This window comes from Lithobates pipiens, unplaced genomic scaffold, assembly GCF_037356315.1.
Source record: "Lithobates pipiens isolate NorthernLeopardFrog02 unplaced genomic scaffold, aLitPip1_a1.2 Scaffold_23, whole genome shotgun sequence".
NCBI classification, from domain to species: Eukaryota; Metazoa; Chordata; class Amphibia; order Anura; family Ranidae; genus Lithobates; species Lithobates pipiens.
The window spans coordinates 169,374,676-169,389,937 of NW_027507785.1; the positions used below are offsets into that span (position 1 = coordinate 169,374,676).

A 15,262-nucleotide genomic window follows, 5' to 3' on the forward strand; every position below is an offset into this window, starting at 1 on the left:
AGCATGGGACAGCCATGAAGCTCATTACAAATAGGACTTTTATATTTATGAACAGCCATGCTTCATGTACAAGATTTATGATGTAATGCATTTCCCTCCTCAAAACCACACCCCCCAAAAATGGAAAACAAACCCTTCATAAGTAATGATTTCTGGCTTGCCTGTAAAATCCATTCCTTGGAGCAAATCACAGAACAGTGCACCTTAATCATGAGAAAATAAAAACCTCACTCTCAAATACAGCCAACCCGACTTCTGAAGGTTCAAAATACAACTCAAACCTTTCTAGGACTTGTCTGCTGGACATTTGAGGACTGAGAAGTCTGTTCTGAGAAGCAGATCTTTCAGGTACCCTACACAATAAGGATACCCCAAGTCCTCAATAACTGGACCCCAAACATCTTGGTGAACAGTTTGGGGGCTGCAAAGAATCACTTTGTAGTGGCTCCAAAGACACTCGAGACTGCTTATCCTCCTGCAAAAGGAGGGATAGGGAGCTAACCCATGCTCGAGTTCCAAGCATTCCAAACAAGTGAGAACCTGTGGCGCAGACCACAGGGTAGCCTCACCCTTCCTTGTGCGCCTTTTAAACACTGCTACTGTGGTGTCTCGCTCCACATGCAGAATTTGGTCAGGCCTGCCCCAATGCAGGGGGGGAAGACGACGACACTTGCTTTACCACAGGGGAACTCACCAATCTAAGCTCCAAGCATAACCCAAATAGACATGAATATGAACACTGTATCCTACGATGTAGGAGTGAGACATTAGATCTTATATTTGTGCCAAGGCATCCATCTCCACAGCAGCAGCCAGTGGATCAAAGTCGTGTTCACAATAATTAAGTGTTATAGGATGCAGGTGTATATCTGTAGCAACCCAAAAATAAAAGATTTGGTCACGCAGACTCAGCACCTTTGTACATGGGTTTTTTTTTGGATACAGAGTAGACCTCACTCACTCTTATAAGTACATCTGTTGCAAAGAATGTTACCTTGCTAGAGCAGCCTGCAGCTCTTCCTCCTTTTTAGCTAGTTGTAACTTTAATTCAGCAATTTGTGCTTGCAGCTCTGCAATTTGATCATGTAAATCGGTACTGTCTCCCTCTAACTTGCGACGTGTCTTCTCTAGCTCCTGACGCTGCTTCTCTTCTCTGCGAAGGCGCTCTGCAAAAAATAATTTTGTTATAAGCTGCCATAAGCTAGTCAAAAAATGGGATTCCAGACTAAAGAAAATATACTAATCAGATAAACCAAAAAAAAAAACACAAAAAAAAACACATTTAGTAAAAATCTGCACGCTTGTTCCAAGACAGTGGCTTCACACTGAAACAAGTGGGTCAGCACAACAGGCAGGCAACTAGATTTTTATTTTTAGAAACAATGAATTTTTCTTTGGTAACTGACATATGATTTCCTTTGAGTTCTATAATTTAGGTTTATCTTCAAGACAGGTGTAGTGTTATTCACTTATTTTTCCCTGCAATTTCTTCAACTCCTGCCTGAACAAAGTATGTAGAGCTTCTCTGGACTGCTGGAAGGTGGTCAAACACTTATTTAACCCTGAAGAACCTTTGTGGTTGCAATGTATAAAAAGCTTATCAGTTCAGGCAGTCAATGGTATTGTAGGCTGCCACAACCCACTGACAAGAAAAACTGTCCCTTAGGCAGCACTTAAAATTCAAGAGGAAATATTATGACTGCCAACGTCTGCTTCTTTTTATTCTAAGCAAAAGTAAATTGAAAGAAAAGCCAAGGTAATCAGTAATAGAAACCATGATATGAATTCAGTGATAAAGATGCAATGCAGGAAGCACACCTGCTGAGGCCATTGAATACAAACATGTTCTGATATAAATTAGGCTAACATTACATTTAAAGTGGATTTGGATACTTTGATGTATCTTATGAGATTGCATTACATTTAGTCAATAAAATATTCTGCCCATTTGTAGCATTTTTAGCCATTTTGTTAAAGACAAATATTGTGTTCACTACTTCTTTAGCACGGTAGGAGTTGATGCATTTTGTTTTTTACTGTGGAAGATCAAGCATCACTACCTGGCAAGTCACTGAGCTGGAAAAACAAAAACAGGCATTTCAGCTGTCAAACACCTGATATACAAATAAGCCTGTGGTCACTCTGACCTTCAACACCACTACATTGGCAGCTCTGTATTTCAGCCTTGGAAGACTCTCACCAACATGTTAAATTGCATTTTAAAAGTGCTAGCAGCATAAACCATCAAATGCTTTGTGCTTTAAAGCAACCCTCTGGCAGATTAGTAGGAAAGTCTGCTTAAAATGTGCATCAAAAAAATGGAATGCTACCAGTGAACTCATAAGGGTCATATGAAAACACCAATTGAATTCATTGCACCTTGTGGTGACTGCATTAAAAAAATCCCAAGCCCCACCTATCACTATTACTGAATACCTCCTGAAAAACTAGATGCCTGCCTGTCTAGCTGATCTGTGATGGATTCAATGACCTGAATAAATGTATTACATAAAAGCAGATAACCATAAGAGAACAAATGGTTATTTAAAAATGGAATGGATTTATCCAAAAAGCTCTGCCATTTAATTTTGTTATACCTTCCAAGTCAGATATCATAGTTTCATGTTTGTTTTTGAGTTTAGCAAGGCTCTTAGACTTCTCTTCCTCCTCTGCTAGATTAGTGGTAAATTCAGCAATACGGTCCTCAAAAAGTTTCTTCTCCTACAAAAAAAAAAAATTAAAAAAATTTGTTAGAGAAAACTTGCCATTGATATACAAATATGTGTCATTTAAAATTCCTACACTGATACAGAGCTATACAATTATAGATTGTGTTTACGTGTAGGTCCTTACCTTGCTCAATTTGTTTGCCTGATCTTCCAGAATTAGTACTTCTTCTTCCATCTTCTTAAGTTTTGCCTCAACCGTGACCTTTTCCAACTGTAGCTTTTGCCTGGCTGCTTCCTCCTCCTCTAGCTGTTCTTCTAGCTCCTGCAAAATTTGAAACATACAAAGCTACTTTGCAACCATCTAAACAAGACAAAAATTAAGTCTTTTCCCACCTAGCAGGATATAAAGAGGGGGGGGGGGGGGGGGGGAGGAGTTTTAGAGTGCCCTGCCTCCTAGATGTGTGGCTAATACCTCTGGAAAAAAAGGTACATATTTGGCTTAGGAAAAATAAAATGAATGCTACACTATCAAAAACAGTTTATCAGTCAGTAATAGTCACTGTCTGAAATGTGTTTTTGGCAATCAAATAAAATAATCAGAAAATAAAAATAAAAAACATCCATATAAAAATTGTGAATGTGGTAATGCCTTACAACTTGTAATATAGATCACTCTTAAGCGCTTCAAACATGCAGGTGGGAATAAAACCATAGTGAATCTTTTGGTCACCCCCCTGAAACAGCCCCCACGACAGAGGTCATTATGCGCTCCACAAGAGACTCCTTTTCTTCTTAGGCTTAATGTAAACAGGACATTTTACAACCTCCCCTAAACAATTTAACTTAACAAATAGTAAAAGACGTTTAAAAATGTCAGTTTTGCCACGCCTGCGTTTTTTTCACAAATAGTCAAAAATATATTAGAAAACTCCCGTAAACCAAACGTGGGTAAAAGTTAGCATGTTTACAGGCATTTGGTGTATCAAATGTCTATGAACATCCGTTCTGAATGCATTTGTTTTCCAAAAAATGCTTCTAAACTCAAATGCATAGATACTACTATAAACAACCCTGTGTACATAAACCGATAAGACAGAGGAGAGTTCAGGGACAGTTAAGCATTTTTTGTTTTCTTTTTGTTTTTTTGGTTGGTTTTTGTTTAACTGCTCCTAAAAAAATGCTTAACTGCTCCTAAATGTCCGTTTACCAGCAGCAGTGTACATGAAGCATTAATCAGCAAAGACTCTACCTCTGAGAACCTCAGCAGCTCAGGTGAGCGGATGGACAATTTAGTGTGTATTTACATGTTAAAAAGGACAATAAAATCCTAGATTGTGCTCATGGTTTTATTTGAAAACACAAAAATAAAAAGCCATGAAAGATCCAATCTGTCTTGAAAGTTGCAGATGGGAAATTTTAAAGCTGTAAAAGCTTAGGTCTGGTCTTAATACATGTGAGTAGGTTTCTATTTGTTTTTTTCCCTTTTTTAAACAGCGAGCACTATACAGAATGTTATTTTCCTTTAACATACATACAAAAGCGTCCATCCATCCCTCTAAGCTGCTGAGGTTTGCCAAGAGCCAGAGTCTGCCAATTAAGAAGGAAAGTAATCCATTGTTGTAGTGCATATTGACATTTGTCGTGGGGATCCATACAGTGAAAGGAAAGTTTGCCGAAAAGGGATACACCATGGTATTTCCTACCTGCATGTTCTGCAGTAATTACCCAAGAGCGCTATACATTACAAGTTGTATGGGACTACCACTTCACAATTATATGGACTATTGTTTTTTTCTGCTATGATTGCTGAAAACACATTTCACAGACTGTGGTTATTACTCACAGAAATTGGTGATAGCATAGCATTCTTTTTTTTTTTTTTTTCATACAGTCGAGATTTTCTCACTTCATGCTTGCAGCTTTATTCACACACTTGTGCGCAGATCAAACAAATCTTAGGCTTGTTTTAATTTTTAAAAGTGACTGAAAGCCAAAACACACACACACACACACACACACAGCAGAAATGCTGTCATTTTATAACCTATAATAATGAGGTCTCAGTTCTAAAACCTGTGATCACATTCATATAGCTCAGAAATTGGATAACTTCACATGATCCTGACAAAGTAGTCCGACATGCATAATCTCCAAACATTTAGGGTCATGCCAGGCAAGGTAAGCAAACCTGGCAACAGTATCACTAAAATACTTTACCTACAGCCTTAACCTGGCTTGCTGACTGGTAATACAGTACGTCTCCCTTGCTAGTGAGGAACTGTTATGGTTGTTTGGCGCACCTTAGTGACTCTGCCGCTGTGTTGCTAGGAGGAAGAATCCATCCGCTGAAATTGCCCTTTAAATAACTCAATTGACAGAGCTCTTAACTTAATAGCTCAGCCATGTCAAACTTATAAATTCTAATGAAAGGAGGGGCAGAACAGAGTGGGAGGTGACTCATTGAGAAAGGAAATCTGTTTGTTGGTCCCCTCAACCAACTGCATCTCCTAGAAGCGGGCAGTCAGCTTGTCCTGAAGAAATCCAATGGCAAATTGTTGCATGTTCCAGCAGCTGTCATCTCATAGCCATGTGTACAATTAGTGTTAATTAAGCCAATGAGCACTATGCATAGCTGCTTTTTGCAGGAGCGTTCCATCAAGAAAATCCTGCTGTTGAAAAATATAAAAACAAAGCACACCACATATGGCATACCCCAATATTTTGCTGCATTTTCTTCTTCTCTGTCTGCAAAAGTTGACATCTTTCCTCCTCTTCTTCAACCCGAGACTCCAAATCATGCAAGATTTCTTCCAATTCTTGTTTTTTAGCTGCTAAACGAACTCGGATTTCCTCTGCTTCTGCACAGAGTTCAATCTCTGCTTGTAGCTGTTCTTGCAGTTGCATTTTTTCTTGTTGAAGCTAAAACCGGAAAAGTGAATTATTATCACAATGTGAATATAAAATGCTTTAAAAGGATTTACTATCCAGGCCCTGAAAAGTTCTCTATTTGTGAACACACTGCCTATACTTGGTTTATGGTTGGGTCGAACAACCGTCATGCTAAACATTACCCATTTATTCACAACTTTTAGATTTGTATAATGTCAAAATAGACTAAAAGTTACCCACTTTAACGCAGAACCCCTGGCAAAACGTTTACATGGTAATATTGCAGCTTTCCTACCTTCAATGACTAGGTTATCCATCTTCTGCTTCACTCGGTAGTTGCTGTGAAATAGTCTATTTCTAAATTAAACTGTTCATTCTCAGTGGCTATAAGAGCACTGGCTGATATGCCTTGTATTCCCCAGCCCACTTGTAGTTATTTCTCCAGTAACGCATTTCCTCATTGCTCACTGTAGTGGGCAGACTAGGTAGTCCTGGGTCTGTACCACCCACCAAGCCAGTGTTGTAAGAATGACAGCTTATAACACCCTGGGTCTGTCCTGCCTCCCATATCTTCAGCTAGAAGTCTCTGCACCTCCTCCACCAGTACAAATACACACAGTAAAATAAGTATTGAACATGTCACCATTTTTCTAAGTAAATATATTTCTAAAGATGCTATTGACATGAAATTTTCACTGCATGTTGGTAAAATGCAATACAAAATAAATAAATTGAACACCTGAAGAAAAGGGAGGTGCAAAAAAGGCATGGAAAGCTAACACACCAGCTGAAATATAATCAGTAAGCAAGCTCACCTGTATCTGCAAGCGTTCCATTTCTGAAACTTTCTGTTCAGAGGCAGTTTGAAGGTCTTTTACTTTCTGAAGTTCTACTTCTTTTGAGTGCAGCTCTTCATCAAATCTATTAGCTTGTAAGAGTGGTTTAACCTAAATTAAATTTTTATTTTGGTTAGATCAGATCATGATACACAAAACTACTAAATTCTTAAAAGCAATACTACTTGGCTTTCCTAGGACTCTTTAAAAAAGGTGTCTTTCCAGTCTCTGGACTTTCTTCATTAGCCTGTGAGTTTTTTTTTTTTTCATTGCAACTAATTTAAAGGATTGACAAAGCAAAAATGTATCTGAATCTTTGAGCAAGCGGTCCCAATGCAATCCCAGCTAACTTTTTGGAGATGCCATCTTGGAAATGAGAGAACAAAGATGAGCACACTATTATCATACAGGATTTATCTAGCGCCAACAGTTCGCACATCGCTTTACAATGCAAGAGCAGACAGTACAGTTCCAATACAATTCTCATTAGAACAAACTAAAAAGGGAGGGTCAAGTGATACAAAAAGGCAAGAACTGTGGTGGATGAGCCAATTGAGAAAATAACAGTATAGTTAGGTAGAGGCAGCATAGGCTTCTCTGAAGAGAAAATTTTTCAGGGATCACCTAAAAAGTGGATATAGAGTCAGACAAAAGGGGGTAGGAATGCCAAAGGATGGGAGAGGCTTGGGAGACATCCTGGAGGCAAGCATGGTAGGAGATAAGGGAACTTGAGACCAGGAAGTCTTAGGAACAAAGAACAATTTGGTTGGTATTCAGAGACTAGGCTAGTGATGTAGCTGGGGGGCCAAATTGTGGATAGCTTTGCAAGTTGTTAGTATTTTTAATTTCATTTATTGGGCGAGTGGCAGCCAATAAAGGGATTGGCAGAGGGGTAGCTGAGGTGTTTGTAAGGTGAATGAGTCTGACCGCAGCATTCATGATGGGCTGAATAGGCAATAGCCTATTTAAAAGGTAAGCCAATGAGGGAGTTGCAGCAGTCGAGGCGAGAGAACCAGGGAGTGGATTTAGAGCTTTGCAGTGTCTTTGGTTAGGAAGGGGTGCATTTTGGAGACGTAGAAGGTTGAGGCAGCTAGCTTTGGAAAGTGATTGGATATGCCACTGAAAGGAAAATTCAGAGTTCAGGACTACACCTAGCCCCCTGGCACGCAGGGATAGGCTGAGCCACTGATCTTGACAGAAGTCAGGGAAAAGTGCACTTGGGGCAGGAAATATGTGCTTACTTTTGAGGAAGTGGGGCAACATCCAGACTGATGTCAGTAAATCAGTAATGCAGGAGATGGATGTCAGCGGGGGGGGGGGGGGGCTAGAAATTATATCGAAAGTCATGGAAGGTCATCAGCAGACCCAGGGAGGAGACCTTGAGAGACCCCGACAGTGAAAGGAAGTGGAGATTAGGCATTAGAATTGTGACACTGAAGATGTGGTGGGAGAGGTAGGATGAGACCCTACAAAGCTCACAGAGACCAAAGGAGTAAAGTTTTTTTTTGAGGAGGGGGGTGGTAAACCGTATCAAAGGCAGCCCAAAGAGGGAGGTCCATAAATAAGAGTACAGAAAATGGTGTCCATTGGTTTTTGCGGTTAAATAGTTTTAGAGGAGCAGTTTCTGTGGAGTGTTGAGAGCAAAAGGGGATCTTGGAGGTCAGTTGGTTGTAGACCAGGCATTCAAGAAATTAAAGGAAAAACAAGCAAGGAGATGGGATGTAGATTAAGATTGGTAGGGTCCATGGAAGTTTTTTTTCCTTCAATTTAAAGTATGGGGATGACTAGTGCATGTTTTAGAGTTAAGGAAGATGCCATAAGAGGGAGAGGTCGAAGATGTGCGTTAGAATGTAGGATAGTCACAGGGTGACAGGTATTTGACAGGTAAAAGGGTACAAAGGATGGGTGGGCGTAAGAAATAACATTAGCAACCTTGTTTATAGTATCAGGGTTGACTAAGGGAAGTGTTTATTGTACATGTGGGAGGGGGAGATATCTGTAGAGTGGAGATAGCAAATTTAATCAAACTTCTTTTTAAGCGATTGGGGATCTCCAGGGCAGCGAGAGAGTGGGTGGAGAATGAAGGAGAGAGTTAAAGGTATGAGAAGACTTGACTGGACGAGGTGGTATTAATGAGTGATAAACTAGGTCTGCAATTCCTTACACTTACCTTTCCACAGTCCTACCCTATACAGCTATTCTGAAAGAAGCATCTCTGCTAAACCCATCAACATGCAGTTGCAAAAATATGGTGTATGTTAACACCCCCCCCCCCAATAAAGCTTAGCATTACTATTTGTGAGGTTAGTGGAAGCCACTGAGCATCTTCCGCTGGCACTGTCCACAGCCCTGAGCTGTGTGAGGGGGGGGGGGGGGGGGGGGGATGAGGAGTGACATCAGTAAAAACAAGTGTAAACATATCTACTTAATTTTTTAAATTATTGAACATTGGCATAAATGTTAAGAGTGCCTCATGTTTCTGTGCAGTTTGTAATTGAAGCTGTTAGAAAGGCTATACCTTTTTAAAGTACATGAACACAAACAAAAATCAATACAAACCTTTGTGAAAAGCCTCCACCACTGCCAATTTCTGAGTTTAAGGTAGGCTGCACAATTCCTTTGAATCACTTTCATGGCAGTAAGTTGCTGTTGACGTTTCGCAAATGCCCTGAGAATAAAGCAGAAAGTAAATTCAAAAGGTCAGTCAAAATACAAAACCCTGGGGCTCTTTGATATGGTTTAGTGGCTAGCAAACTTGTATACCTTTTCTTAGCAACAAATTGTCTAGCAAATAGTTCCATCTCATTACAAAGCTGAATATAGTTAAACATATCCATAATGTTAAAGTGAAACTACCCCAGCCCAAAATTTTTCTAAGGTAACCATGCTGAAATATATCTTATAGCACCTACAGGAAATATGCTAGCCTTCAGAGCTGTATCAGATCCTAGGCCGACTTCTGTCAAAGTTGATATTAAGCCCCATCCACTAGTACAGGGGTCTCCAAACTATGGCCTTCCAGTTCAGGAACTACAATTCCTATCATGCCTAGTCATAACTGAATGTCAGGTTTACAATGCCTCATGGGATGCCTAGTTGCGCAACAGCTGGAGGGCCGTAGTTTGGAGATCCCTACATTATTACACCGTCAAATGGAAGATTAGCAAGCTTGCCGCTGCTTTTAAAATTAATCAAAACAGTGTAATGGACTTATAAATACTGTATTTCACCATACAAGCTCAGTTTACGGATAAAAATAAGGTGCAAATGCAAAACTTCGTGGGTGTAAAGAGATGTCTGCTTGGAGACTTCAGACTTAGTATGGCTGAGTGCAGGGTGCATTAAGATGGCCGCGACGGAGCGTCACTTCAGTTACGAGATCTGACCGAAGAACTGTATGTACCAACTACACTTGCTGATCCCCGATAGCATGGTCAGATTAGGTGCCTCAGTCATCCTGCTGTGTATTCAGTGCATCTCCCCCCATCTCCCCATTATTTCTGTAGAACTTTGAAGCTGATCTCTTATTCGCCCCTCCCGCCTTGATTAAGTATTCTGCTGTAGCTGCTCCTCCCCTTTGGTGAAGTATAAGGTAACAGATGCTTCTAGCCTCCGTTTCAGGAACATTAGTGTATTTTTATTTTATTTCAAAGCTAAATAACTTTGATCAGGGCTGCCGTGTGGTCACAAGTCCACCCACTGTTAGCTTGTTTCTTGCTCCCTCTTTTTGCTGTGATTTTTTTTATGAAAGATAAAGGCATCAACTATTCCAGATTCAATCCGGAGTGCAGCTGTCCAGAGCTTTTCTTTTCATTGGTTTGTGCAATTAGCCTGCCCCTGGGACTCCCTCTGTCTGGAAACTCAATAGTTTTTCAGGTAGATTGGCCTGGAGCGGTGGTTTTCCTCTCCCTACCGACCTTCTGGACTGTTAGCTTGCATATGTCAGAGGGGACTTTCAGCCCCTCCTACTGCACTCCATAGATCAATAAGGAGAGGGAGAACATGCACCCACACAGCAGAGGCAAAGAAGGTATTTAGCTTAAAAAAAAAAAAAAAAAAAAAAACACCCTACACTGTATTTAATGCATTTCTAAAATAGAGGGTAAATTATAATCATGTTTAAACTTTATTTAAAACACGGTTTAGGAGAGATTTACAAAAAGACAGGCACCGCTGTCTACAGCGCATGCGCCGTAGACATCGGCGCGCAGGTGCACTGAGCATGCCGCTGCTAACAGCAATATGTTGTTACTGGAACCTCCTGTGCGCATGGGCGGGAGTAGCCGGAAAATTGATGCTCTGTGCTACAGCGGTGACATCACTGTCTCCTGTGTCAGGCAAGGGACACATAATGGGCTACTATGCAATGCATAGTAGCCCATTATGCTTTTCCTTTGCAGGGAGACAGAGGAATAAACCCATAAGGGGGCTATGGGGCACCCGAGCCAAGCTGCAGCTCCATGTGTCCATTCAGACACAGAGCTGCCGTTCGGCCCCACCCTCTTTTCCGATTTGCTGGCTGATTGACAGCCAATGGCACCCCTACTGTATCTTAGCCAAATCAGGAGGAGAGTCTCATATGGCCAAGGGACTCGTGCACGTCACTGGACAGAGGCTCTGGTAAGTATTAAGGGGTGCTGGGGATGCTGCTACACAGGTTTCTTTAGAATGCATCAAGATAAAGAGATACTCTGCCTTTACAACTCCTTTAAAGGGGCTCAATAATCCTCCAACTTCTCTTATTTGTATTAAACACACTTTCTATAAATTAGGATATACTAGGATCTAGAGATGTACACCTTTCATCATCCACAGATAGGTAGTACATATTCATGTTTTGATATCTGGGAGTCCTTTATTCAAATCTTAACTGACACACAAGTAATAGGCACACGATCTAAAGACCATATATCTTCTCAAGACCCCCAAATAAAAAATGCAACTCCTTACTAAAGAACGTTAAAGTGGGATAAAAAGAATAAAAAAAATAAAGCCCACCCATTTATGCTCAACTATATACAGTGCCTTGCGAAAGTATTCGGCTCCCTTGAACTTTTCAACCTTTTGCCACATTTCAGGCTTCAAACATAAAGATATACATTTTTAATTTTTTGTGAAGAATCACCAACAAGTGGGACACAATTGTGAAGTGGGACGAAATCTATTGGATAATTTAAACTTTTTTAGCAAATAAACTGAAAAGTGGTGCGTGCAAAATTATTCGGCCCCTTTACTTTCAGTGCAGCAAACTCACTCCAGAAGTTCAGCGAGGATCTCTGAATGATTCAATGTTGTCCTAAATGACTGATGGTGATAAATAGAATCCACCTGTGTGTAATCAAGTCTCTGTATAAATGCACCTGCTCTGTGATAGTCTCAGGGTTCTGTTGAAAGCGCAGAGAGCATCATGAAGACCAAGGAACACACCAGGCAGGTCCGTAATACTGTTGTGGAGAAGTTTAAAGCCGGATTTAGATACAAAAAGATTTCCCAAGCTTTAAACATCCCAAGGAGCACTTTACAAGCGATCATTTTGAAATGGAATCAGACCACTGCAAATCTACCAAGACCTGGCCGTCCCTCTAAACTTTCAGCTCAGACAAGAAGACTGATCAAAGATGCAGCCAAGAGGCCCATGATCACTCTGGATGAACTGCAGAGAACTACAGCTGAGGTGGGAGAGTCTGTCCACAGGACAACAATCAGTCGTACACTGCACAAATCTGGCCTTTATGGAAGAGTGGCAAGAAGAAAGCCATTTCTCAAAGATATCCATAAAAAGTCTCGTCTAAAGTTTGCCACAAGCCACCTGGGAGACACACCAAACATGTGGAAGAAGGTGCTCTGGTCAGATGAAACCAAAATCGAACTTTGTCCACAATGCAAAATGATATGTTTGGTGTAAAAGCAACACAGCTCATCACCCTCAACACACCATCCCCACTGTCAAACATGGTGGTGGCAGCATCATTATTTGGGCCTGCTTTTCTTCAGCAGGGACAGGGAAGATGGTTAAAATTGAGGGGGGAAGATGGATGCAGCCAAATACAGGACCATTCTGGATGAAAACCTGTGGAGTCTGCAAAAGACCTGAAACTGGGATGGAGATTTATCTTCCAACAAGACAATGATCCCAAACATACAGCAAAATCTACAAAGGAATGGTTCACAAATAAACGTATCCAGGTGTTAGAATGGCCAAGTCAAAGTCCAGACCTGAATCCAATCGAGAATCTGTGGAAAGAGCTGAAAACTGCTGTTCACAAACGCTCTCCATCCAACCTCACTGAGTTCAAGCTGTTTTGCAAGGAAGAATGGGCAAGAATTTCAGTCTCTCGATGTGCAAAACTGATAGAGACATACCCCAAGCGACTTGCAGTTGTAATCGCAGCAAAAGGTGGCTCTACAAAGAATTAACGCAAGGGGGCCGAATAATTTTGCACGCCCCACTTTTCATTTTTTTTATTAGTTAAAAAAAGTTTCAAAAATCCAATAGATTTCGTTCCACTTCACAATTGTGTCCCACTTGTTGGTGATTCTTCACAAAAAAATAAATTTTTTTATATCTTTATGTTTGAAGCCTGAAATGTGGCAAAAGGTTGAAAGTTCAAGGGGGCCGAATACTTTTGCAAGGCACTGTAGGACGCAGCATCGATCAGACGTTCCAGCTGTTCCCTGCCGCCTTTACACCGAGAACTATAATGCAGCAGTTTCAGTAGGAATGGTCCATCATGGTCCCCTGGGGGGGGGTGGCGGTCTAGAAGGCACCCTACGAGCCCTTTCCACTGATAAAAATGGAGTGAGGTTATTTTTACCAAAGATATCTGAAAGCCATGTTTCAGTAAAATCAGTGGGGTTGTTCCCTTCTGTCTTTTCAGCCCGTTTTCTATATCCTCGACTCTGGCAAAGGTTTCATCTGATTTAGCAGAGGTGCTGTGCATGTACTGATCAAGGGGGATAAATCATCCTCAATGGTGCTCACCCTTCCCTCTAAGGCAGCGGCCCTCTCCCTGATCTTCTGTATATTCTGCCTGATATGCAATAAGCCCTCCTTCATGCTTCTAACCTCCACTGAGAGCTCAGTGAGCGAGGATCCATAGGAGTGAACTGCAGTAAGAACATCCTGCAAGGAGGGCTCAGCACTGTCCATTTCTGAGGGGCTAGTAGTATCATCTGCAGCCCCTCTCCCTGCACAGGTACTCTGTGCTCCACGAGGCCGCAGGCACCATCTTTTCCAGCACATGCTGGGGGTCCATTCGATCTGCCTGCTTTAGCGGCATACTGTGGCTGGTTGTTATGGCCATTTCTGGGGCTGCTAGGCTCGTGTGTATACTGTGCCAGCTTGGCAACCGTTGAGGCATAGGTATCCTTCCCTGCACGCTGCTGGAGTGGGGAGCCGCCATTTTGGGCAGCTCCATCGGCACGAGAGACCTCCGGTTTAGTTTTAAACATCCCGTTTTTGTTAGTGCAGCGACCGGGTGTTGCAGCAGGGGTGGCTCCACACGGGGAGCGGAGTTTTCGGTCTATTTCGGCGGTAGTATAGGCTCACAGCAGGATTGATCGGCTCAGGATACAGGAGCTGATTGAGCAGACATGTCTCACATGAAAGTGCAAGCCACGCCCCCCTATACTGAGAACTAAGTGATCAAAGATTTCTGATCACTCAGTTCTAGGGTCTACTGAGCATAGAGCAGTAAAGTGTCAGTCTCTGCTCTGTGCTTTGCCCAGCCAGCGCTCACTGGAGCACCAGACTTTAGAGGGGGTGGGAGCGGCTGGCTCAGCCTCTCAGCGACAGAGGCTGCGCTAGCTGGCAGTCAGGCATCTGGCCAGATCACAGCATTGTCAGGATCACTGCAGAACCTTGGCCGGAGTGCAGAACCAAGTTCACTTCTGAGATATAGGCGACTATTGCCATTAAATAAAAAAAAAAAAAAAACCCTTTTATAAGAAGCTCTTCCTCAACCTGAGTCCGATTCTGATCCAGCACTGTGCACATGTGCAGCAGCTTTTCTTCTCTCCCCCTGCTCTGAGAGTTGGAGAGCAGCAAGAGCCATTGGCATATTAACACTTTACGGCATGAGATGGAAATATTTAGCTGCATCTATTAGAGGTCGACCGATATTTGCCGTTTTTTAATTAATCGGCATTAGCCGATTGTGCTGATAAAAATGCCGATTAGAACTACAGCACGACTTGCAAATGACTTCTGTAATAGAAGTCAGTGCAAGTCTCCCGAAGTGAAGTTCCTCCTCTCTGGGCAGTCTGCCAAGAAAAGAGTAAAGAGATACAATGTTTACACTTCTGAATGAACAAAGCTCTGTGTAGGAGTTCTCAGTTTAACCATTTAAATACTAAATCTTCTGACACTTGTTGATTACAAGTAAAAATCCTGTATTTTCTGCCAGAAAATCACTTAGAACCCCCAAAAATTATTATAACATACATACACCTATATATACACACACACACACACACACACACACACACACACACACATATATTATCAGAGATCCTAGGGAATAAAATAGTAGTTGTTGCAATATTTTCTGTCACACGGCATTTGTGCAGAGGTCTTTCAAACGTAATTTTTTTTGGAAAAAAATACACTAATGATTTAATGTTTTTTTAATCTAAATTATACAAACAAATAAACTGATTGGAGGTTTGTTTTGTTTAATAAAGGTCTAAATGTAAGAAATGTTCTGTATCACTTAAGGCTGCTTTCACATTGGAGCTGGCAGGCGTTGACGGTAAAACATTTCTAGGTTTTAGCGGCGCTTTAGCGTCATTTTAGCTGTGCTATTTGGCTGCTAGTGGGGCGCATATAACACAGCTAGCGGCCAAGGAAGAGGTTAAATTCACCTGTGA

General features: G+C 41.5%; 1 protein-coding gene across 1 annotated transcript in view; it reads right to left on the reverse strand.

Annotated features, from left to right (window-relative positions):
* Positions 1-15,262, reverse strand: part of MYH9 (myosin heavy chain 9) — a 157,278-nt gene that overhangs the window by 39,455 nt on the left and 102,561 nt on the right. Inside the window, exons 20-25 of the mRNA XM_077452590.1 lie at positions 8,954-9,062; positions 6,374-6,505; positions 5,382-5,588; positions 2,854-2,991; positions 2,598-2,721; positions 995-1,166 (exon numbers count right to left, since the gene is read on the reverse strand). Coding sequence (XP_077308716.1) covers positions 995-1,166; positions 2,598-2,721; positions 2,854-2,991; positions 5,382-5,588; positions 6,374-6,505; positions 8,954-9,062 — 882 coding nt within the window. The remainder of the gene's footprint in view (positions 1-994; positions 1,167-2,597; positions 2,722-2,853; positions 2,992-5,381; positions 5,589-6,373; positions 6,506-8,953; positions 9,063-15,262) is intronic.